Source organism: Corapipo altera, unplaced genomic scaffold, assembly GCF_003945725.1.
Source record: "Corapipo altera isolate COAL_440 unplaced genomic scaffold, ASM394572v1 2b, whole genome shotgun sequence".
Classification (NCBI taxonomy): domain Eukaryota; kingdom Metazoa; phylum Chordata; class Aves; order Passeriformes; family Pipridae; genus Corapipo; species Corapipo altera.
This window is the reverse complement of record NW_020884874.1, coordinates 18925070-18950312: the sequence shown is the minus strand read 5'-3', so window position 1 is coordinate 18950312 and position 25243 is coordinate 18925070. Positions and strand designations below refer to the sequence as shown.

Sequence of the window (25243 nt, the reverse complement as noted above, 5' to 3'; positions counted from 1 at the left end):
ATCAGGACTCCAGTTAAGATTAGACCAAGTCTGTCTAATAACGATGACCAGTTAGATTTGGGCTGGCATGGTAAGTACCATTTAGAATGCCTCTTGGTTAATGATCTAAAATCAAGGTAAAGTTGCATTAGGCACAAAGTAGTGGACAGATTGTATTGTGGTACATAATAAGGTTGGATAGGAATGGCTGTTAGCCAGTGAGTGTGACAGAGCAATAAGGCAGAAAACCAGTAAGAGTAGTAGACTGGTCCTCAAAATGAGAATAAGACATTATCATGAGTAAAACAACTTCTTTGGGGCTGCATTTGCAGTTGTCTTCTGGGTCACTATGGGAATGGATTAGGAGCTTGGCACAGAATTTGAGTACATACTTATCCTGGGCATTGCCATTTTGATAAAATACGAGTCCGTCTGCCCAGGATGGACAAGTACTGACACTAGATGTTGACAGGACATACATGGGTATGTCAGATTGTTCTGCAACACACTTTGAATAAGCATACAGTGAAGAGTATTATGAACATTTCTTACAGAATAAAGAACCTCTTTTTAAGACTGAGGGCAACTCAATTTTAAGAGCAATGAAAGCAAGTATAAGCAGACCTTCAATTACATTCCTTCTGTTTTCATTGGTCGTCCATTACATGCATATGTAGGTAAACAATACACAGGTAAGCATTGTTTGTCTCCTAACCAGATATTTCCCATTACTGACAAGGAAGCACTGCGTTCGATGTGTACTGTGCCTGTTGGCTACAACACGTCTCTGCTAGGTATGCAAGTACTGGTGCCCCATATATCATAATTTCCCATGGTACTTCTTAAATTTATTTATAGCATTTCTTGTTGTTTGTATTATGTATTCTTCTACGTCTATTTACACAAAAGCTGTTTACATTTAGAACAAATAATTATCTATCCAATTCCATGTAAGTTTTTCCCCTATGGGTACACTGCTATTTTCCACTCAGTTCTGAGTTTGGAAATGTTAACTTCACACTGCTCTGAGGCCTTCAGTTATCAGCTTGATAGCTGATCAAACAGAGAGACAATCAACTTTATTTTTCTGCTGAAAACATAAGTTTGCATCTGATTACCAGCACTAGCTGAATTTAGGTTTGCTGCTAAACAGGCACAGACAGTTCAGAAAATACAGTCACTATCAAAGACCCATAAAATGTTAAAACTGTCTTGATTTGGCATTTTACATTTATTTTTAGTATAAAAACCACCTCATAAATATAATGCTCTCTGTAGCTACCCTATAGGGGATTGTAGACAGGTGGGTGTCAGTCTCATTTCCCACGTACCAAGGTGTAAGACAAGAGGAAATGGTGTCAAGTAGCACCAGAGGAGGTTTAGATTTGATATTAGGAAAAAATTCTTCACTGGAAGGGTGGTCAGGCATTGGAACTGACTGCCCATGGAAGCGGTGGAATCACCATCCCTGGAAGCGTTCAAAAAACATGTAGGTGTAGCACTTGGGGACACGGTTTAGTGGTGGGCTTGGTAGTGCTGGATTAATGGCTGGACTTGAAGATCTTAGAGGTCTTTTCCAACCTTAATGACTTTGTGATCGTAATGTAATACTATTATACTAATTTTTAAGTGTAATACTATTGTATTTTACTATGTCCAGTTCTGGGCTCCTCAGCACAAGAGAGATGTGGAGTTCCTGGAGTGGGTCCAGCAGAGGGTAACAAAGATGAGTGGGGGACTGGAGCACCTCTCTTATGAGGAAAGACTGACAGAGTTGGGCCTGTTAAGCCTTGAGAGATGACTGAGAGAGGACCTCGTCAATGTCTATAAGTATCTGAAGGGAGGGTGTCAAGAGGATGGAGCCAGGCTCTGCTCGGTAGTGCCAAGTAATACAACAAGAGGCAACGGGCGGAAACTGATGCAAGAAAGTTACACTTAAACATGAGGAAGAACTTTACTGTGCAAGTGACCGAGCACTGGAACAGATTGCCCAGAGAGGTTGTGGAGTCGCCCTCACTGGAGATATTCAAAAACTGTCTGGACACAATCCTGTGTAATGTGCTCTGGGATGACCCAGCCTGAGCAGGGAGGTTGGACTGGATGATCTACTGTGGTCCCTTTTAATCTGACAAATTCTGCGATTCTGTGATAATGTATTCCTAGGTATCTTCAGATAAATGCATTTTCAGCTTGTTCTATGACTTACTATGCAAATGAATGACTTCACAGTAATTTCAGCAAACTATATTCCCACAATAATGCAGGGATGATTGCCATAAGAACCAGAACCAGTATTTTGCCAAATTATTCTAAGAAAAGATTATTCAAAAAACAAAGAAGCCTAAGAAAATATTTTCGTAAAGAAAAAACCAAAACAAAACAAAAACCCAATCCAACCAACCAAACCCAAATCACTCCCAAGTTTTAAGTGGTTGTTGCTTTCCCCCTTCGCCCTCTGTTCCCGCTTTCCCCCGTTGCCGGGCAGGCAGCGGCGCGCTGCGGCGCCCGGAACGGTCGTGCCGAGCAGCCGCTTCCCGGGGAGCAGGATGAGGGAGGAGCTTCCGGCGGGGGCGGGAGCCGGTGTGGCGGGCGCCTTGCTCTGCGATTGACAAAGGGCCCGGCGGGGTCCGTCCGGCCCCATGGCCATCCCCATGGTGCCCATGGAGACGCAGCTGCAGAGCATCTTCGAGGAGGTGGTGGTGAGTCCCTCCCCGGGGCGCCGCCGCCGGCGCAGGGTTGTGGGTAGGCCCGGGATTCGTCTGGGTCCCTGCGGCCCACCGGGCGCCCCCGCGGAGTGGAGGCATCTCGAAGCAGATGAAAACCAGCGGGAAGAGGGGCCACTGGTTCTCCTGGCGTAGTTGATGCGGTGAAGCCTCGCCGCCCTCCCCGGCCGTGTTTGGCGCTGTGCCAGCGGCGGCCCCGTGGCCCGAGGGATCCGTGGGGGGAGGGGGTTTTCTCGGGGCTGAAATCGCTGTTCGCTGAGTGTTACATAAAAGCTGACGCAGAGCAGGACTGGGCATAAAAAGGGCATAAAACCAGTTGCTTACCCAACAGCATATTCAGTGCACTGAGTTTACTGCAGAATAAGCAGTTTAAGGAGGCGCTTTGAGGGAGACTATGAGAAGATGAATGTCTTGAGGAGACCTTTTTCTTCAGCCAGCATAAGTTGTGAACAAATAGTGGAAATACATTTGCACAATGGTGCCTGCAAAATGAAGCACAGTTAGCCCCAAGTCCTCTACTCATAGGACAGTCCTTCCAGCCCTTTCACTAGCTTTGGGTGCATTCAAGGACCTCCACATCCTTCTTAAATTGCGGGCCCCAGAACTGCTCACACTACTCAAGGGGAGGCCACACCAAGGATTAATACAACAGAATAATCACCTCTTTGGCCGGCTGGTTAAAAACAGTGTTCACAAGCAGCACACACTGGGGTTTGCCCTCTTGGCTGCCTGGGCTCCCTCTGGCTCACATTGAACCAGCTGTCAAATAGCACCCCCAGATCCCTTTCCAAAGGGCTGATCTCCAGCCAATATGTTCCTGATTTATACTTGTGCCCAACATTACTCTGTCCCAGGTGCAGAATCTGGCACTTCTTAAATTTCATGCCACCAATTGCCACATCCTTCTGTATGGCCTCTCATCCCTCAGAGAGTCAACACACCTCTCAGTTTAGTATCATCAAAAAATTTGCTCATGGTGCATTCAACCCCTGCATCCATATAATTGATAAATTTATTGAACAGGGCTGAGCCTACAATTGAGCCCAGAGGAACACTGCTAGTGACCTGTCACCAGCCAAATGCAGACCCACTCAATGCAATCCTTTGAGCTCTGCCCTCCAGCCAATTCTTCACTCAGCGTGCTGTGAACCTGCTCACCCCACAGTTCAACAGCTGGTCCAGAAGGGTGCTGTGAGGGATAGTACTAAAAGCATTATCCATAAAAAGTATGCCCACTGCTTTCCCTTTGCCCTCTAGGCAAGTGCCCTTATGATAGAAAGATGTTATATTAATTAAACAGGACTTCCCCTTTATGAACCAAAGTCACTGGGTCATTAAGTCACTGTTTTGTAGAGCACAAACAAATGGGCTTCTTGGTAGATATGGGAACTTCACAGTTGGAAGCACTGGGGCAACAATAGCTGATAAGGTCCTGGCAAGTGATACTGCTAGAAAACCTTTTAAAAAACACGTTTTAACAGTAGCTCACTTGGGGGTTTTCTCTTACAGAAAACAGAAGTAATTGAAGAAGCTTTTCCTGGGTAAGTGTAATATTAGTTTCTTTGTGCAAGATTTTCTGCAAAGATGTATTTTTCTACTTGTTTCATTGGGTACTGCTAATAACTGATGTTCTTATTTGCATTAGTATGTTTATGGACACTCCTGAAGATGAGAGAACCAAACTGATCAGCTGCCTGGGAGCTTTTAGGCAGTTCTGGAGCAGTCTTTCCCAGGTTAATGTTTTATTTGTTGCTTATGTGTACTTTATATACTTTCTTTAATATAAAGGTACCTCGTCTAATAGACAGGCACTTAAGCTGTAAGATATTGTGTAGTAAAGAATATAGGAAGATTTTGCAAGACAAAAATTAGTTTTGAGATTTGTAATGTTATATAGTTGTTCAGCAGAACTTGATGTGCAGTGCAAATACAGATAAACAAATGGAAGTATAACAGTAACAAAATAAACAGATAAAGGTAATTTGTTACAGAATTTCTAGTAGAAATGAATAAGTAGGCAAAAATTAAAAAAAAAGAAACTAGATGTTTATGTTTAAAAATTACCTTCCAAAACCTAGGTGCTTCCAGGCACTGTTCCATCAGTGTTCCATTGGAGACCTGGTCAACTTTGTTTTTATTGAATTTGATTATGACTTTGAAAAGAGAAGAGTAATGTAGAACAGTTCTGTCTTACTTTATTCTGTGCTAACTTATATGTGAAAACCAAAGTTGAGTGTAGAAATCAGTGGTTAAACTAGGAGATGTTTCTTGTACTGGATGCCTGAACAACTTCTGTTGGACAAGTGCACTTCTTCAAAATAAGATCAAAAGACTTGTAGGAAAAACTATAGGTTGGACTATGGGTGGATCACTTCCACCAATTCGTAGTCTTGTTCTTATGTTAGTTTCATTTCCTCCTAGTAGGATACTATATGAATTTTGTAGTTCGTTTCACTACCTGTAAATACATTCTTTCTTCCCTCTACTGCTTTTTCAGGAGTCCCATGAACAGTGCGTCCAGTGGATCGTAAGATTTATTCATAGCCAACATAGTCCTAAAAGAATTTCTTTTCTTTATGACTGCCTAGCAATGGCAGTAGAAACTGGACTTTTGCCACCCAGGTAAGTTATGTTGGAATGAATTGATCAGATAGATGGAAATTGTAATATTGGAGGTATTTTTACAATGACACTGTACAATTAGTTCTGGAAAACATGTGCTTATTATCTTTCATTCATTCTTGCATTATCTTCTACTAGGATGGTTTGTGAATCTCTGATAAACTCTGATACACTTGAATGGGAAAGGACTCAGTTGTGGGCATTAACGTTTAAATTGGTCCGGAAGATTATTGGAGGTGTAGACTACAAGGTATCTTCCACCCATTCCTTTCTCTGTGATAAAATATGTTGGTTTGTAGCTTTGGTTTTATGATTTTATGTCAGAGACACCCAGTGTTTCAAAGTCTGCTTTGCTTAAAAGAGAAAAAAAATTTCAGTGAGACCACTTTTAATGCTTTTTCATAGTGGAGCTTTACCTTAAGAGGTAATTTTGTATTTACAGTGTAACTCAGTTACAGACTAAATAACCCTAATGTAGTTGCAGAAGTGGTATGCATGTGAAAGTAACACTATCAAGCATTAAGGCTGAAATATTGTCATCTGCTTAACCCCTCTTACTACATAGCAGAAGGGTCCCGAAAGCTGAGTCTTTGGCAGAGTACAGCTCCAGTGGAAGGAGTAGGAAACCACGCACGTCTTGCAGAGAATCAGCTCGTCAGCACTGTTGATGGTGTTAGAGCAAAATAAACTACAAAATAAAATGCAACATAGCACTCTGGTCAGCCTGCACGAGGCATTGTAGGTTGGATGTCTCTGCATCCACATCAAAATATCAACAGTTACTTTCTCATCTGAGGTATCCTAAGATTGAGACATTCCAAAGCAGTTTTATGTCATTAGTGTTCACATTCTCAGCAGCCGTTTGTCTTCTGACACTTAGCAACAAAGGGCTAATTCTGTCAAAATATTGTCTGACCATATTGATTGTGTAATCTTTCTGTCAAAAATAGAGAATATCTGGGGATGTTAATTTTATGTGCTTTCTTTTAGGGTGTTCGAGACCTGTTGAAAGTGATCCTAGAGAAAATCTTAACAATTCCAAACACTGTGAGCTCAGCTGTTGTACAGCAGCTTTTAGCAGCAAGAGAGGTAACTATCTGAATACTATATCACTACAGAGAAAGATAGGCCTCATTCTGTTGTTGCTGGTGAGTTTGTAATAGGTGGGATGGCTCTGAGCATTGGTACATTTAAACAGGAAAGAGCCATTGTGCCCTTATTCTTGACTGTAAATGCATTTTATGCAGGAAACGAAGCGATTTTTGTAAATATCCTAAATAAGCATTAAAATCCCTAACAGGAGAGTCAGGCCTAATGTTTGACTTGCTTAAGGTGAGATGCATGAGATTTAATACTGAGATTAGTTTCTTTATTTTTTTTTCTTAGTGAATAAAAATAGTAATTGTTGGCAGTACTTTGTAGGCAGACATAGAGGCGTGGTTTTACTTAGATTCAGACAGTCTAACTTAGGCTTATACAATTAAAAACAAGTTTTAGACTAGAGTAGTACGATCAGAATACAACTTCAGAAAAAGTATTTTAATTCTTTTATCTGTTTTAATGGACTATGTCAGATTAGTAGGCAGACTACACCTTCATTTGCCTTATTCAAAGTCTTTTACACTGATGTATTTTTTCATTTATAGGTGGTAGCCTACATTTTGGAAAGAAATGCATGTTTGTTACCTGCCTACTTTGCAGTTACAGAAATCAGAAAACTATACCCCGAAGGAAAACTTCCTCATTGGGTAATGATATATCAAGTACTGTAATCTGGAGTTTTGTTGCACATAAAACAAAATTACTTTAATTTTTTTCAAAACAGAGTTTACACGGAGATTTAAAATCTTGCATTCAACAGTAAGCTCTGTGTTTAGTCATATAAATTGAGTGGCAGGCTTGATATGATTGCAGAAGCAGCTGTGTTTAAATTCAGTGATACAAAAATATTTGATGCCATGAAAGTGGTCATTGTTTAAAAAAAAAAAAGTAATATTGATCCAGTTTTTAATTTTGCATTCTGTTAAAACAAATAGGTGTCGTGAAAAGGATAAAATCTGGACTCCCTTGAATTAGTGGGGAAATTATTACTGACTTTTGAGACAAGATTTAAACTAGAGTGTACTAATCTGCTTCAGTTGTCCATATGGAGTTGTTATTCAAACAGATGTATTATGAACAGGAATTATAGCTTGCCTTAAATCATCTGTTACTAAGTGTTATGCATGGAAATAATATAGTTTGCATAGGAGAAGCAGTTCTTATAGAAACGCTTGCTTGAGTGCAAGTTGAGAAGAGTGCTTCCTGCACCTTCTTTCTAATGTCACATTTTTTCTTTTGTGATTTTAGGTTCTGAATGATTCTTCTGACTTGTTGAAATGTATAGGAAGCTAGTTATTTTAGTAGGTTCCTTTATTTTTATTAGAATGTGTAGAGTATTGAGTCTTAAATGCTCCTTATCATTATCTGGAACTTAAATTCTTATTTTTTTCCTCCTTTTCTCACCCAGTTGCTAGGTAATTTAGTATCGGATTTTGTGGATACCTTCAGACCTACAGCAAGGATAAATTCTATTTGTGGTAAGAGAATGACTTAATGAATGACTTTAAAATAAATTAATTTATTTGAACTATTTTGTTTCTTATAACCTTTAGTGACATATATCATCTAAGTCAAATGATTCAGGTCCTTTGTTTCATGAAATGTCTTTACTCTTGTCAGTTCTCAGGCTTGATTCCCTTCAGTTTTTGCTTTGAAGGGGAAAATTCGTATTGATGAGATCAAAATAATTTTTTGCTACAACCTGGGTAATGGAAGTGTTAACTGCTAAGTGTTAACCCCTTGTTACATGATCATGTGTTTTCTAAGTACTGTAGACGTTAAGAAAATTGTAGGTTTTCTGTGCTCAGGGATTTTGAGTTAATACGTATCCGCTGGTGTGTTAGTCATGGAGTGTTTTCTGACTTCAACTTCCATTTGTAGCTGCTCAGCCCTCACTCTGTTGTTGCAGGCTTCTGTGTGAACATTTCCTTGCTCGTATAAGTTCTGGTTCTACTTTTCTGTGAATGAAATGCTCAGCTTCATTTATTGTTAGAAATCTGGTGATCAAAATTTGCTGTTTTAGTTGTGATGCTTGCTTCATTTCCTTCAGAAGATAGAAGTGTCTTATGTTTGCTTTGAGAATTAAGTAGTTTAATAACAGCTGCCTTCTTTCTTAAATTTTATTGCAGCTGAGCTTATTCAGTGTAGAGATTAAGAATGTAAATTCATCTGTAATGTTTCAAAGCATTTTGTTTCAGAAGCTTGTAGTTATTCTTGTATTGAAAGTGTGGCATATTTATATGACTCATGGGGATCGCGCACAATTTTTTCCGAGCATTGTTATGTGTAAATGAGTTGTATAGTTGAAGGGAAGAAATAAATATTTACTTTTTGGCTAGTGATAGTATGGCCAGTTTGGATAATAGAAGTCATGGAATTTGAACTGTCAAAAGTCAAAATTGAAGCACATAAATTTAGATGCTGATATACAGGTGTGCTTGGTGCCTATGAAATAAATCCCAGGTGCCTAATCTACACTGACTAACAAGTGTAAATTTAGCTTACAGAACACTTCATGTGTGATCAGCTGAATCACATTGGTCTATGCTGACTGAATTGACTAGATTTCCAGGGAGTGTAATTGGAATACACACTCCTGCATTTGACTTGTTTGCTGAACAGAATCTTGCCCTCAGGGGGAATGAAGGGAAATTGTAAGACTAGATTATATAATTAGATTTATGATGGCATTTTCTTTGTGGAAAGCATCAGTGTACCAAAATCAAATCCCTAGGTCAAGCAATGGCAAGGGAACAGTCTTCTAGTAATTTAAAAAGGTACTCTTTAGCTTGGTATTTGCAAATATTTTTATTTTTAAGGTACCTAATCTGAATAAATGGGAATTTTACTCCTTAGGTATTTTATTAGTTGATATTTTATTGGTTAGATAAATAAAATCAGTCTGAAGCAATCCTATGGTCAAAAGCTTTAAGCAGTGGAAATTTAAGGAGAGCATAAAAGTGGACAGTTTTTGCATCAAAATGATTAAGGAATAGGCCAATTTCATTGGTTTAGAATTTATGTTTCTTTGCATGTAGGTCGCTGTAGTCTCCTTCCTGTGGTAAATAACTCAGGTGCCATGTGTAACTCATGGAAGCTGGACCCTACAACCCTTCGTTTTCCTTTGAAAGGTCTCTTACCATATGATAAGGTATGCCTTGTTAAGCTTCTTAAATATATTATATTCAATAAACATAAAATTTCTATATAATTTTTTGGGGGGAGGGGAATTTCAGCTGCTGCCCAGGATACTGAAGAACATGAGACATAATTTAATGTACTTTGTGGGGGTGTGTGTGTGAGAGAGCAAGTGAGAGCAGAGAGTTGACTGGAAAAGTAATTAAGCAGTGGCTATGTGGAAGAGAATGGGATGGTAATTTCATCTTTTCTGTGCTCTTCATTATTGCATAAAAAAGATAATTTTACAATTCAAACTTATATTTAAGTTAGCTTATTTAAACTTAAAACTCTGGGTGTGAAATAGTGGTGTACTAAAAGAACTTAAAAACTCTGAAGAATCAGGACAGAAATCTACGTTGTCCAGCATCCCATTCCCTGTATCCTGTCTAAGGAAGGATATAAAGATAGTGTCTCTGTTAACGTGTATAGTGTTCATAATCTACAGCAATTATCATTTTGTGTGTTTCCTGAGACAGATGTGATTTCTGTGTATTTAGTTAACCTTCATCTTCCAAATATTTGTTCAGACTCTTCTTGAGCCCCTTTAAGCTTTTAGCATCCTCAACATTCCTTTGACAAGGAGTGCCACATTTCAACTTCATGTTGCTTGAGGAATCAGCTCCTTCTGTTTGTTTTGAACCCAGCTTCAGATAATGTTTTTCTTTAATGTTATTCAGCTATTGAAAGATGAAGTGAGCAGTTGTTCCACATCTGATTTCTTCACACTATGCATGATTTTTGTGCACTTTGGTCATGTGCTTCCTCAGTTTTCTTCCCTTGTTCCCTTTGAGTTCAAAGCTGTTCCATCCTTTTATTGGGTGAACAATGTACTTCTGCTTGGTCCTCATAAAATCTGCCACTTCTTAAGAGCTGTGATTATTTCCTCCTTTTGGTTATCAGAGGCCAAGACAATTTGCCAGATAATACATATCTGCATAAATTAAACGTTCATTCTTACATTGTTTAATTCTGTTAAACATAAACTCAGTATTAAACATATTTTTGAGGCAATATTTGTTTGTATGTGATTGCTTGTTTCTTTTTCAAGGATCTGTTTGAGCCACAGACTGCTTTGTTGAGATATGTGCTGGAACAACCGTATTCAAGGGATATGGTCTGCAATATGCTAGGTCTGAATAAGCAGGTACTGTACTGTGCTGTAACATGATTTAATTCTGCATAGAATCTGCACTATTCTTTTTCTCTTTTCTTTGCTATAGCTAACTAAGCAAAACAGTTTAGGTGCAGAGAGTGATTTTTTTTAATTTATTTTTATTTTTTTATGAGATCATATTAGGTTAATTGGACCTGTTATTCCTATCATTTGTATATTGCTTTACGAATGTTAAATTGAAAAGTAGAGATTTAAAATATGATTTTTTTTTTTGCATTGCTTTTTTTTCCTATAAGGCCAGCCTCAAGTACACCTTTGACAGACAGTAGGAGACTGGTTATTGTTCATTAGTTTTTAAAGCATTGTTGTACTCTGTTATATTGGCATGTTATAGTACTAGAGTAGTTGAAAGCTGGGTTTTGTTTTGTTAACATTTTTTCTTTTTATACCTTAGAATGGGAGGGCTTAGTCTGACTTGGGGATCCTTGAGGCTGGCCTCATAGTCACTGTTTTGTCTTTTCTTTTTTTCTTCCTTTATTTTTGTTCTGTCCTGTCTTGTCCTGCCCATCCTCCAATGCTCTAGACCTTGAACATTGCTCAGGTATGTTCACAACCTTACTGTTGTATTGTGACTAACGATACGCTGGCCGCTTTGTAGCCACTGATTCCAGTTAGAGAATACATGTACAGGCAGGGCTTGAAATTGGCAGGACTATTAGTCAAGGGCAGATTCTCACTGCAGATCTCTAGAGATATGAGAGATGTAGCGTAAAGCTGACAGTCAGTGGTCCTTTGATCCTAAAATTTTTGTTGGAATGGACGGTTACTATTTTTCTTACCAGTCATAACTTTTTACTTTGCTGGAATTTTCAGATGAGGAGAGATGCTTAGTTCAAATTTTCTTTCCTTAAGCAGGTGGAAAAACAACCACTGGACTTAAGGGTAAAATTATAAAGCTGTAAATACATAATTTTTTTAAAAAAAAGGTTTACTAGTGGAATTTTCTTATCATTAGGAAGCCTCTGTAAAAAACTTACCAACAGGCAATTATAATATTCCCCAAGCTAGGTGAAAGAAAAGTAGTGCAGAATACCACACAAAAAGTAGTTCCTTAAAATTTTGACTACTTGTTTAAAATAAATAAAACGCCTGAGCAAATCAACCAAGTGGGCTTCTACTTGAAATTTGAAATTATTGGTGTTATATTTACAGTTTATCCCTCGTTACACTAAAAATTTCCACACCTACTTTAAAAAATAAGATTTATAAAATAGCGTTGCTGTTTGCAATACTATAGTGAAGGTTGTGTCAGTGTTTCCATTTAAGAAACTTCTTTCAGATTTGTAACTTGACTATAAAATTTACATGATCCTGAAACCTTGTGTATATTTCCCATTGTAAGTGAAGTACACTGCTGCTTTTTCTGAATTGGGACTGGTTTTGAATTAGCAGATTCCTACATCTTGGCAAACAGTACTCTGTGTTGTATATGAGAATCTTAAAGCAGCTGAAATGTTAAACCTTGGAAATGAGCTGCTAGGTTTCCTGTTTAAATGAGTAGTATTTGTGTGTCTATTTCTGTGTCTGCATTGGGTTAATAAACCAAACTATTCCTCTATCCATCCTGTAGCTGGTAAATTATACAAGATCTAAACAAAAAATACGTTGAACCCATTTTATTCTTTTGACTATGGGTGGTCTGTGCTTTCAGGTCAAAAAACATTTATGTTAAAAATGCTGGGTTTTAACTTCTACTTTACCATATTAATCTATACTCCTTAAAATTTGTTTACTAGTACAGGAATTCCTACACAAAGTTTCATCTTGGCATGAATTTTTATGGCCAAGGAACAAATGTGAAGAATGTAGCTTATAAAGGAAATGCTGACAGAACATGAACTATAGCTGTGCTGCTACGATTACACCAGCATAATGATGTTTGGGCTGTTAAAAATTTGTGAGTTGAAGATGTGTGAGTTAAAAATACAAATATAGAGGTGAATGGTGTAGTGGTATAGAAGAGGAAATATGTTCCGTTTAAACATTAATATACTTTGCTTGAAACTGTGGAAAACACTGAAATTTTACTTGCTTTTGGGTACAAATTAACCTCATGTTATAGCTGAGTTTGTTAATGTAGCCACCTGACAGAAATAGTAGCATGCTTTTCAGAAGTTGTGTAACTATATCAATGCTTTCAGTAAAATGGTTAATAATTTTGTATTTTATTGTTAGAGAAATGACCTGCAGAAATGAACTGTTGCTATAATAGAAATGCAAATAGTGCCACGTTTGTTTCAAAATAAATACAGAAACACCTCAAAGCAATGATCATTATTTATTTATGATCATTAATTATTTATGTGAAGTTGCTTGTATGCCCTGTCAACTATTTACACAGATCCAGTTGCAGGATTGGAGCCTTCATTTGAATCTTTTGGCATCAGAATCTAGGTATGGTTCAGCCAGATTTGTCCTAGTTCTCAAATATTCTTGAAGATGAACAACGAAATTTTGTGGTTCAGTCTTAACAAAGCAGATCTATGTTAGAAAACTGTTCATTCAAGCCATCTCTTGTTGTGTAAAAAACATACAAATCCAGCTGTCCTGTTAACCTTGCAGGGTAAAAAATGAAGGTAAAATTTCATATATTTATAGATTCATGTGTTCCTTTCAGGATTCTAAGTTTTCTTGTGGGATGAGGTTTTCTAATACCCTTGTCAGTTGTATGGCTATGAGTCCAGATGTAATAATAGGGACTTCAAAATGTGTCTTCTCTTGGTGTCTGGGGACTTGGAGTTTTTGCTACTGTGTACTTCTGTGTGGGATAGTATGTACTCTTATATACCTGTTTGAATTAGTATATAGGAAGTAGAGATTTAAACTTTATTTTATCATGTCTGTTATCATGGTTTGCAGTTAGACTTGATCTTAGCAGTCTAAATGATTCTATGATTCTGTGTCAATTTATATTCTGCTACTAGCTGGAGTGTTACTCCTGATTCTTAGTTATCTTTTCAATAAGTTTTTTGAACTATGTAACTATCTATTTTTTTGAAAATGATTAACAGTTCAAAATGTCTTAGTGCACTGATATCAAATTGAGATTTAGTTTAGGGATCCTGCAGTTGGTTCTTAAAATGGAATTTAAGTAATGTCCTAAGGACATGAAGTCACTTTGGATGTTTTTGTTTATATCTTTACTTTCTCTGTATGTATGCACTTACATGAAGAATAAAAAGCCATTCTAGCTTGCATAATTGCAGTTACAGTCTTACTGTAGTCCTCTAAACAGTCACAAACTTTGTTACTTTGATTTCTCTGGTTTGGGAATATTTGAAAGAGAAGGTAATTTTCAAGTGTCTTGTTTCTGTAATGTTATACAAAGTTTTAATTAGCAGCAGTTGTATTAAATGATTTTACTCTTTAAATAGTATATTTGGTTGGCCACCTTTTCAACCAGCAGTGGTGATCTGCAACTTTGAGTGGGAAATTATCTAGGCCATAATCTGTTTGGGTGAATGTGTAATTGTATTCTCTCCTGGCTACAAACCAGGATAATTAGCTCGGGGAAGCTGTTGTTTATTTCCCGTCTATCCATGCATTGTGTAAGGAATGACAGAATGCAATATTCAAAAATTTACTTTCCTTTCACTTCTATTTTTAAAATAGCTGGGATCTTACTATCCAATATTACCTATGTTAACCTGGCAAATAATTTAAGGGGTGTGATTATTTCTATATATTTCTGATTGTAGGGGTGTGCATTGAGAACACGCAAGTACAAGTTTCTTGTTGAAACTTCCTGCGTTTTTTAATGAGGAAAACTTGAGAATGGCTACCAAACTTGGTAGAAATAGAATCAGGCATAATACAAAGAATAAGCTTTAAGGTTTTGTGTTTTTGTAGAATGCAGTCTTGGAAAATGGAAGTGTGGGAGTAGTTCTGTCTTGTATTAACTACTTCAGGCATTTTGAATTGGACTTTTGGAGACATCATTTATCCATTTACTATTGTAGGGATCTTGGTCTCTGAGGTTTGGTCTTCTGAATCTATTTCTTAAATATAGTAAATGTTGTTTGTTTAAAATATTCAAATATTCAAAAACTATCATAACTGTCAGCCAGCCTTACCGACTTCTTAAAATACTTTTCTTTTAGGAAGGAACACTTCTAATGCTAACCCTGCCCACCTAAACACCACCAAAAAAAAAAAAAAAAAAAAAAAAAAATCCAAACTCACTTAAGAACAACAAACCACCATCTAATAGAAGCTTTGATCCACTTAAAGTACCACCACTACTCCATCATCAGAGGGCTAGTCTCAGGACAAAATGGAAAATATGTGTTTGTGTAACCAAATTATAAAAATTTGAATTATTTTCTCTTTAGGAGAAAAGCATAGTGATTTTGAATGCTATATTTTTCCATATGCAATCCAAAACTGTGTTTGGGGGTTTTTTGTTGCTTGTTTTTGTTTTACTTAAGCCATACCATAACATGAATTCCTACTTATTTATGAAGGTAATCAGCTCTCACCTGTATTTTTATTCATCTCAGTACATAGTGAGATGTTCTTTCAGTTGTGAGCAATTAATAAAACAAGGACCCAATCCTGCAAATTCCTGTGCAACCATATTTTATTTCTGAGTGTTCTAAAATTACAAATACAAAATCTGTGCAAAAATGTATATTCACTGAAAATACAGAAAAAAAATTCCCAGAAAATTAAATTAATGAAGATAGAACATGAAGTACTGCTATGTTTCTTACTGAAGATTGTTCTTAAAGCAATAAAAGTATGATTTTCAGAATAAAAGATTGAATTAATTTTTTAAATTCTCTTGCTCTTAAACTTTTCCCAATCTTAGAATTATAATAATAATGAAAAGTCCTACTGGAAATTCTGGCTCTGTTTTTAACAGTAATATTTTTCCTGTTGTATTCTTTCAATAACTTTATTCTAAATTGGTATAGCCTAACATGATTAGGCTTTTGGACATTAACCCAGTGCTTAGAAAACTATTAAATTTCAAGCCCTGTACATAGTAGTTTTGCATGCTGGATTATAAACTAGTCTTTAGTGTTGTCTGTTGCACCCTGCTCTGCTTCATAATTAGTTGCTTTGGGAGGGGGGAAAAAAAATGAACTACAAAAGACCCGAAGTATTCTGACTTGATGGTGATAACACTGCTCTGTGTAAACCTGTACCATGGTTGGTCTGTGATAATGACATGGCGTTCTGGAAGAAAAGGTATAACTGATGCTTTCTGTTCTAGTTAGAGGTTTGTGTTAAGCATGCTTCAAGAAAGCACAGCTGGAATTGTAGCTTTCTGCACTTTTGAGCTGGTGAAGAGCATGCAATAGGGGATGCTGTTCACTGTATTTTGACAACTTCTCCAATTCTTGCATTCTGTCTTTAATTGAAGAGAATCTTTTTTTTTTTTTTCAAAGCAAAAGACTACCATCAATGAAGGTAGAACAAGCATCTCCTTTCAGCATCTCTCTTTACTTTTATTATATCTTTATTAGTTAAAAGGGTTTTTTTAGGCTGCCTGGCTAGTATGTCAAAGAACTCATCTAAGGCATCCCAAAAATGTTTTATTAGTATTTGGGTGATATTTTAAAGCTTGTTTACAAATACCTTTTTACCTCTAGAAAGGGATACTGCATTTTCACGTTTAGAGTTTAAGCAGCTCAGCTCCTTTTCTTTTGTATCATTAAAGTAATAATTTTTTCTTTAAGGCTGCATTATGTTACAGGCATAGGCCAAATAAATGAATAAATAAATGTGACCATTCTGGAATACAGATTGCATTGAAACAAACAGGTTAGATTATTTCCAAAGTGCTAGTGCTTTCTAAAGTAAGTTTAATTCCCAAAAAGTTTTTGTCCTTAGTAACAGTACATTGTATGGGTGTAACAATACAAATGCAGAGTAATAAGAAAAGGTTGTTGCATTAAAGAGCTTGTAACATGTAACATTATGTTTGATGGTTTTCAACTGAAGATCTATAATCTTCACAGGTAGTGGGCCTTCTTTTACATACATCTGTATTAATGTGTATCTGAATATGTGATGCATTCCTTACTTGATCGTTACTAGAAGTCATCAGAGATGGTGTGTATCTTTATTTCTGGGTTTGTGTAGCTCAGTGTGAAGATTGTGGCAGTCAAACATCCGAAGAGCTCATCACTATGAGATGTAATTTCTATTCATAGTATGTAGAACATACCACTGATTGATTGTCAAGCCTTTTTGATGCTGTCTTGTAATTTGTGGTGTTGTGTCAATAGGACAGCATCTAATTGTATGGGTAATGACCAGATGTTAATTCTGCTGCAAGTTTGTAGGCTATAGGTGAGCCCAAAATGAGAGTGAAAAAGAGAATAGTCATTAAATACCTACATCAGGTATTGGGATGTTTCCTCTGCATTTGGTGATATAGGTGATACATCTTTTTCTTTGTGGTGAGCCCTACTTTTGAAAAAAAGAAATGAAAAAAAACTAACAAAAAAATCCAAAGCAATCAAAAGAACCCCCACTTGTGTGTTAAAAGACTTTGTTTTATGTGAATGCAAGATCAAAGAAATAACATTCTGCTTGACTTTGTTAAAAAAAATCCACAAAATCCCCAGATGTTATTTGTGCATTGATGAGCTGTGCTTTGGAACTGAGTAGGCAATTATGTAATGTATGATAAAATGTAAAAGTCATTGTGACCTGTAACATAGTGCAGCTTTAATACACTGACTTATCCTTAACTTAAATTCAGACTTCATCTCATGCTTCCCAGCCTTCTTTCAAAATACTGTACTGTAACTTCAACTGTGCAAGTTCTGGAGTTAATGGCAAGGCTTTTGGAATACTGTATCTGATCTCTGCCTTACAGCACAAGCAACGTTGCCCTGTGCTGGAGGACCAGCTTGTGGATCTTGTGGTGTATGCCATGGAACGATCTGAGACTGAAGAGAAGTTTGATGATGGTGGAACCAGTCAGCTTCTGTGGCAGCATCTCTCCAGCCAGCTCATTTTCTTTGTGCTCTTTCAGTTTGCAAGTTTTCCTCATATGGTCCTGTCGCTCCATCAAAAGGTAAATTGTTTGTATCACTCACACGTGGTAAGAGGGATTTAAAAAACAAAACAAGTATGTTTTAAAAAAGTGTCACACACCCCTACAAGAAGTACCTTATGTGCAAGAATTAATTAAATTTTTAATATTGTGCTGTATAGGAGTAAGTCAGATTCTCAAGTTACGGTGCTGTGAGCTAGGTCTGGATTTAGTATATTCATATATAGAATGTTGCATTGTGTTTGGATTCAAAGCGTGTGAATAACTAGAATAAAGAGATAAACTGGCATAATTCAGAAGATCCAAGTACTGTGCTGCTGCATCTAGTTTACAACTGAGTTTAAAACAGAATGAACACCCTGTCAGTGGACTAAAAAACATGCCATGTAAATGAATGCAGGAACTTGCTGTTTGTCTAATCAATCAACTCAAAGCAATCTAATCAAAGGTAATTTGTCCAATTACAGTGATATTGACAATCAAACTCACAAATTATAATAATAATAATATTTCCATTAAAACTGATACTGGTATTTGCCCTTTTCTCTGGTGCTCAATGCCTCTCTGAGTTCTAAGGGTGGTGATGCCAGTCCTGAGAAGGGAAACGAGGGGTTACAGTCAGTAACATCCTGAGCTCTTTGCTTAGAGAGCTGTATGCTGCTGATGGTAGGAAAGGGGTGTTCTTTCTCCTCACTATAGGATTAACTTGTGGCTATTTAGATACAGCTTCTAATGTGCACTACACGTTGCTCCATCTTCATTTGAGCTCAGTTCCATGTTACATAAAAATGTAACTCTGTATGCTATGTTTTACTGGTGATGGATTGTAGTTCTCTGCTCTCTTTGTTATCCCTAAAATTAATTTTACCAGAGCTGTTTTTCTGTAGTTACTGTTGATAAACCATCAAAACAATAGTCATGACACAAAACAATTGAACAAATCTAACATAACAAATCTAATATCTATATCTTACAGCAAGCAAGATAGGAGTAGTGTATTGGTTATTAGAGAATTGCTGTTACAGGTAAATTAAATCACACACACAAAAAAATCCATGAGTACAGATGGAGCAAGCCCAAGTTGTTCTGGTTCAGAGACTTCCTTTATAGAAAGAGTTTATAAAACCTGTGGCCTGATGCTAATGACAATACTGTACTTCACTACAAGGCTGCAGGGTGACAATTTAAGATAGTATTTAAGTGTTGCTAATTTTTTAAAGCAGTGATCCTCAAGAGTTAAATGCATTTTAAATCTTACCATTAATTGTTCTGCCTCCCAGAGTCTCTTTGTGTGTTACAACTAATGTACCTGTTTCTCTTCTTTCTGGAAACATGATGTACATTTCTACTGAAGTCCTGCTATAAAATTCTCACTGATCTCTGCTGGAACTGTTTTAGTCTACCCTTGTACTTTTATAGGAATCTTTGCAGTGATTTTTCTCCTGTGGGCAGTATTTATCTGTTACTGAGTGTTTTTGACAGTTGGCAGGCCGTGGTCTCATTAAGGGGAGAGACCACTTAATGTGGGTGCTCCTCCAGTTCATCTCTGGCAGCATCCAGAAGAATGCACTAGCTGACTTCCTCCCAGTTATGAAGCTTTTTGACCTCCTGTATCCTGAGAAAGAAGTAAGTCTCTAATTTTTAATTCAACTGGGACCTTTATATGTCAGTATTACTATCATTCTTGAGTCACTCTTAAAACACATATGTGCTGCATAGTTGAAGAGAGATGCTTCATAATTAAATGATTTTTTTAGGATTTAGGATTTACTTGGATTTCCTATCCATGTAAACATGTTTGTTTTTAGGGGCAGGAAAAAACTTACGTTGACTCCTCTCTTCCTTGACTTTGATTTGACTAAAGTTTTGAGGAGTTTGTTGAAGCACTGAGGAGACTATTAAGGAAAAACATGTAATTTTATTGTTACCTCTGAGCTGTAACAGAATAGTACACTGAAAGACACCTTCAGTTGCAAAGAACTGAGTGGTTAGTTAAAATTCATTCTGCTGGGACAGATCCAATCCTAGTCATGCTTTATACATTCCTCTAGAAGGGACAGTTAGAAGTTCTTAAACTTCCATCATGGTAGCACTGTGAAGTGTGATTTCATAGTGCTTTCTGCGTTGGGTCAGTGGTTATGATAATACAAATGTGTGGTGTATCAAACTGATATGTAACAATTTTTCCCCCGATATATTAGTTTTGACCCACAGAAATTCTTTGGTACAGTTTGTGTCAGGAGCTTGCAGTTGCTTTTGTCAGCATAAAATACGGGAAGAGTGGTGGGACTACTTACTTTAGCTGTAGTGATGGCTCCGAGTTACACTTGTTTAAAGTCTTTGTGTGACTAGGGCATTTCTTAAGGTTCAATTTCACAAGCACTTTAAATGTTGTCTATGGCTGTTGCTCTTACAAGTATCTGTCTTGAAGTCCTGTTGATTATGCAGTGGTGGTCTCACTTGTGCAGCCAGTGGTGCTTGTGCAGTAGTAACTATATCAAAGGGAAAGAAATGGGGGTGTTGGCAAAAGGAGAGAGCCGGAGTGCCTTTTCCAGTGGCAGTAATATACCTGAGTCTGTATACAAAACTTTTAATTTTGGGGTGTATTTCTACCTTTTCATAAGAAATGTATTAATCTTTAAGGATTAACTGTGATGCTAAAACAATTTAGATTTTTCAGAAAATACTGGTGAACCACTGAATACCTACTATGGAAGCACGTACCATAACTGATTTCGGAGTAATGTATATGTGAGGCTGAGAGGAAAAGCACATATTTTGTAGCTATATATATGTGGAATTTGTATACTCTTAGCATGAATTTCCTTTTGCCAAGATCTTAGATAATTTGTTTGTTTTGGGTGTTTTTCAGAATAATTATTGAGGTCCAGGTCTCCTCCAGAGCTCTTGATTTAAAATTGCATACAATGATGAGGGCAGAATCCGTTCTTTAAAAATGTTCCTTATGGTGCTGCAGGTCAGAAAAAAAAGAATACTGTCTTTTTTTGTGAATACTGTCTATCTAAGTCGGTTTTTGCACATTAATCCATGTGATTTGTCACATTCATGTGTTCTTTCTTTAGTGTATTCCTGTACCTGATATTAACAAACCCCAGTCAACTCATGCTTTTGCAATGACCTGCATTTGGATTCATTTGAATCGGAAGGCCCATAGTGACAACTCCAAGTTACAGATTCCCATTCCTCATTCTCTCAAACTTCACCATGAGTGAGTGCGGGGTTTTTGTTATGTTTTGATTTGTGCCTAGACATAATGAAATAGGAAGTTCCAAGTCTGTATTCAGAATGTATAGTGTTATGGGATGCTGTATAAAGGTTATCAAAGGAATGAGTTCAAAGTCATTCAAAAAGGGAAAATTCAAACTCAAAATATTTCATAAAAAGGGAAATGCTGTCATCCAGCTAATGGAAATGATGTATTTTATTGCAGAATAAGAAGTCTTTATTGCTAATGGAGAATCTGAAAGTAAATTGACTGGTTTTGTTATGCTGTGGTTTGGAAAGTGTGGATAAGCAGTACATTGGGTTAAGTTTTCGTCTTGAAAGGTGGTTTTTAAAGTGTATTTATCTGCTGAGGTGTTTAATATAGAAAAGTCGTAACACAATGAAACTGTGGCATAAGTTGTTGTTCTTTTGATGTGGTGCAATTAACAACTATTTTGATTTTTTTCTACTATTTTATAATGGATTTTTTTTTACTGAGGTTATTGTGGTGGTATTTCTGGAATGTCTGTGCATTCTTTCTGCCTAATGTTTAACCTCTTCCGTACCCAGGTTTTTGCAACAGAGTTTAAGGAATAAAAGTTTACAGATGAATGACTACAAAATTGCCTTGTTGTGCAATGCTTATTCAACCAATTCAGAGTGTTTCACTTTGCCAATGGGTGTACTAGTAGAGACTATTTATGGAAATGGCAACATGAGAACACCTCTTCCAGGGACTAATTGTACGGCATCAGGGTCTATTACCCCATTGCCAATGAACCTCTTGGATTCACTCACAGTTCATGCCAAAATGAGGTACAGTATGCAGACAGCTTTTTTTTTTTTTTTTTTTAAACCTGTAAATCTGTTTGTGGCTATTTATCATGAGAAAGATTTCCTATGCCTGAACATGTTGTATATAGATCTTTTAATTAGTTAATAAATTTCTTAAATTTCAAGTCCATGTTTTTGATTGAAAAACACTTTCTCTCTTTCCTCAGTCTAATTCATAGCATAGCTACAAGGGTGATTAAGTTGGCCCATGCAAAATCTAGTGTGGCCTTGGCTCCTGCTCTTGTGGAAACCTATAGTCGCCTCTTGGTTTATATGGAAATAGAATCCTTGGGCATCAAAGGCTTTATCAGTAAGAAAGAAAACCTTTTTTCCCCCCCCCCTTCCTTTTGTTAAGTAGTATTTTCTTTAAATGGCAACTAGAGACCATAATAAAACTGAAAATATAATGATGCAACATATATAAATTATTTTAATATAAAAGAAATTGTAAAAGTTGTGAATGCTGCAGTAAATTTCAGATGAATGTGCTGCTGTCCATTTATACCATCACTTGTGTGGCCAAGACCTTCCTAGTTATGCTGCATTGTGCAAAAACATGCTTAATGGAAAACTGTAAGCAAAGTTACTTAATTAGATACACGGGATACTTAATCGCCCTCATTAAAATAATTTGCATGTCTGCTGTATATGTTAATTCAAAAAATTATTAAGCTCTATACATTTACAGCATCTTCAGACAGCACTTGCACACATGCTCTTTGGAGGTAGTACATTTTTCAAATCAAATATCTGACTTGCAGCCTAATAACACCAGTGTACTCTGTAGTTGTATTTCAAAGTGTGATCCATTCTAAAACTTACTTAACAAACTTTTTTTCATAAGGTCAGCTCCTGCCAACAGTGTTCAAATCTCACGCATGGGGAATTTTGCATACTCTACTAGAAATGTTTAGCTATCGGATGCATCACATCCAGCCTCATTACAGAGTCCAACTCCTCAGCCATCTTCATTCCTTGGCTGCTGTGCCACAGACTAATCAGAACCAGCTTCACCTGTGGTGAGTGACATTTGCCATATTTAGCCATAATCCCAGATTCCTTCTTTATCATATACTGAAAGCTACGTGAGAACGGTGCTTAAACGGGACATGAGTACTTCCATCAGGGTGTGTGTCTTATATCAGTGTAAACAATGCATAAAACAGTGGCTAATTTAAATACACGAAAGATGGAAAACCTGGTTAGAGAAGCTCTAGGGTGGTTATGGAGATAATTCCAGGGAAAAGCTTTAAGAGTAACTTACTGTTAACAAAGCTGAAGAGTATGAGATTCAGTTTCTATGTGGAATCTGGGGTTTATTGTAGAAAAGTTGTAGAAAATAGTGTCCATTCACTTTCAGAGTACAATAAATCTTGTAGGAGTATGTGAGACAGAGCAACTTCATTATTATCAGTTCATATCCAGAAAATCTTAATTACAGAGTGAATTCATAGAGTCATAGAATGGTTTGGGTTGGAAGGGACCTTAAAGGTTATGTAGTTCCAATTCTTCTGCCGTGGCCAGAGACACCTTCCACTGGACCAGGATTCTCAGTTTCTTAGTCCAAATTCAAATTGCCCAGTTGCATATCCTTTATCAAGCATAAAGAAAACAAGTTAAAACAAGTTTCTCCTTAAATTCAAGGTCTTGCTCTCTTTATTCACTCTTGTTTGGTCATCTTAATCTGAAATACAGATGTTAGTCACTTTTAATAAGCACTGCATGCAACTAGAATGGAATAAACTTATCTATGGCTTTGTTATTTCAAAGACACAATGTTATAAAAGTCTTTTCAATTACTTCAAACTACCTGGTGTGAAAAGTGCTTCCATCTAAAGCACTGGAAATAAAAGTACTTTTAATCAAAAACTGTACTTCCTCAACTTCCTCATTTCTTTAATAAGGACAATTTAGTGCTGTTTGCTTCAAGGTGGTAGTTAGCTTTGAAGCTTCCTATGCATTATTCATGCCTTTTTATTCTGGCTTTGCATATATTTATTCATCTGTGTACCCTTCTTTAGATGAAGATGTGCAAAAGGCAACAGTGAGGGGGCTCTAAATTGGAGAGACTTCAGGCTCTTTTTCAGGGGCTCTGCAGCTGAATTTTCACTAAATCTACTTTTGAGTGCTTTATTTAAAAATAAAGTACTGAAATAATTGATAACAAATTTATTAAACACTAGAAAAAGCAAACTTTTCAAAACGATTAAGAACATAATTTTCAAAAATCTTTTTGGATTTGTATTATTTGAAGCAGAAAATGGAGGAAAAATAGGTGGGTTTGGAACCTTAGAAGCAGTAGTATAAACATTGTTTGCTAACTGGACTGTTTCCTTCTTTCAGTGTTGAGAGTACTGCTCTAAGGCTAATCACAGCTTTGGGCAGCTCAGAAGTCCAACCGCAGTTCACACGGTTCCTCAGTGATCCCAAAACAGTTCTTTCAGGAGAATCAGAAGAACTCAACAGGGCTTTGATCTTAACTCTAGCAAGGGCAACACATGTGACAGGTAATAGCAGTACATCTAAGTAAAAGCTGTGGTCAAGCCATTTCTCTAAAATACTATTCAATAGAATATCATGGAAATGATCTAGTGATAAAACATATTCCATGCACTTCTGGTTTTGAAAGAAGTGTAATCTTAACTTCTAGCTACTTTTATTTAGGCAAGAAGCTGTTATTAAAGCCGTAGTGAAATCAGACATTGTTTAAAAGTTTACACAGAGGTACCATATGACTGGGGTTTGGGGTTTTTTTACTGTCTTATTTTTAGCTTCATTATTTTAAATTTAAATATTTGGATTGATTACTGATGCATTCCATTTAGAAAAAAAACCATAGAATATTCACAGCAACTGTACTGCTCATGTGGAAGCCTATACAGCTTACATTTAAGAAAAGTTAGTGTGTGTTTTGGGTTTTCTTTCTTGGGAAAGGGAACAGGGGAAGCTTCTGTGTTGTGTTTTAATGTTTTAACAATGTGCAATGACATGGATCAGGTTTTTGTTAGCTTTGATGGGTATGTTTTCTCTCCTTTTTTATGATTCTAGTCTAGAGAGTCGCTGGAGAGTTAGAACAACTGGTTTACAAAGACTGGTAGAGGTGATTTGAAAGGAAAAGGACATCTTTGTGGGTTTTTTTGTTTTTTAACCATTTCTGAACCTTTAATGAAATCAACACAAGGGTTGGAGGAATGAGGCTTCTGTTTTATTTCTACTTAATTGGGACAGGTGCTTCTGAGAAGCCTTTTTAAAGCAATATAAAATCTCATCTGGCAACTTCATCATCATTATCTTCTTCAGGATTTTAAAAAAAAATAATCAGTTAATCAGCAGAAACTTATCTTACTGCCATTACAGGAAATTAAATATAAAATGTTAAAATCATTATTGCTT

At 36.7% G+C, this 25243-nt stretch overlaps 1 protein-coding gene across 2 annotated transcripts in view; it reads left to right on the top strand.

The window, feature by feature from the left end:
* The first annotated feature begins 2540 nt into the window (after window positions 1–2540).
* Window positions 2541–25243, top strand: part of MED23 (mediator complex subunit 23) — a 36100-nt gene continuing 13397 nt past the window's right edge. Inside the window, exons 1-18 of one of the 2 annotated variants that reach the window (XM_027633839.1) lie at window positions 2541–2678; window positions 4212–4243; window positions 4348–4435; window positions 5200–5324; window positions 5463–5574; window positions 6315–6413; window positions 6971–7072; window positions 7834–7903; window positions 9464–9576; window positions 10654–10749; window positions 11303–11320; window positions 17612–17812; window positions 19274–19417; window positions 20875–21020; window positions 21587–21832; window positions 22018–22160; window positions 22695–22869; window positions 24194–24357. In XM_027633839.1, coding sequence (XP_027489640.1) covers window positions 2619–2678; window positions 4212–4243; window positions 4348–4435; window positions 5200–5324; window positions 5463–5574; window positions 6315–6413; window positions 6971–7072; window positions 7834–7903; window positions 9464–9576; window positions 10654–10749; window positions 11303–11320; window positions 17612–17812; window positions 19274–19417; window positions 20875–21020; window positions 21587–21832; window positions 22018–22160; window positions 22695–22869; window positions 24194–24357 — 2134 coding nt within the window. In that variant the 5' untranslated portion in view covers window positions 2541–2618. The remainder of the gene's footprint in view (window positions 2679–4211; window positions 4244–4347; window positions 4436–5199; window positions 5325–5462; window positions 5575–6314; window positions 6414–6970; window positions 7073–7833; window positions 7904–9463; window positions 9577–10653; window positions 10750–11302; window positions 11321–17611; window positions 17813–19273; window positions 19418–20874; window positions 21021–21586; window positions 21833–22017; window positions 22161–22694; window positions 22870–24193; window positions 24358–25243) is intronic. The other variant, XM_027633840.1, reaches the window with a different exon arrangement.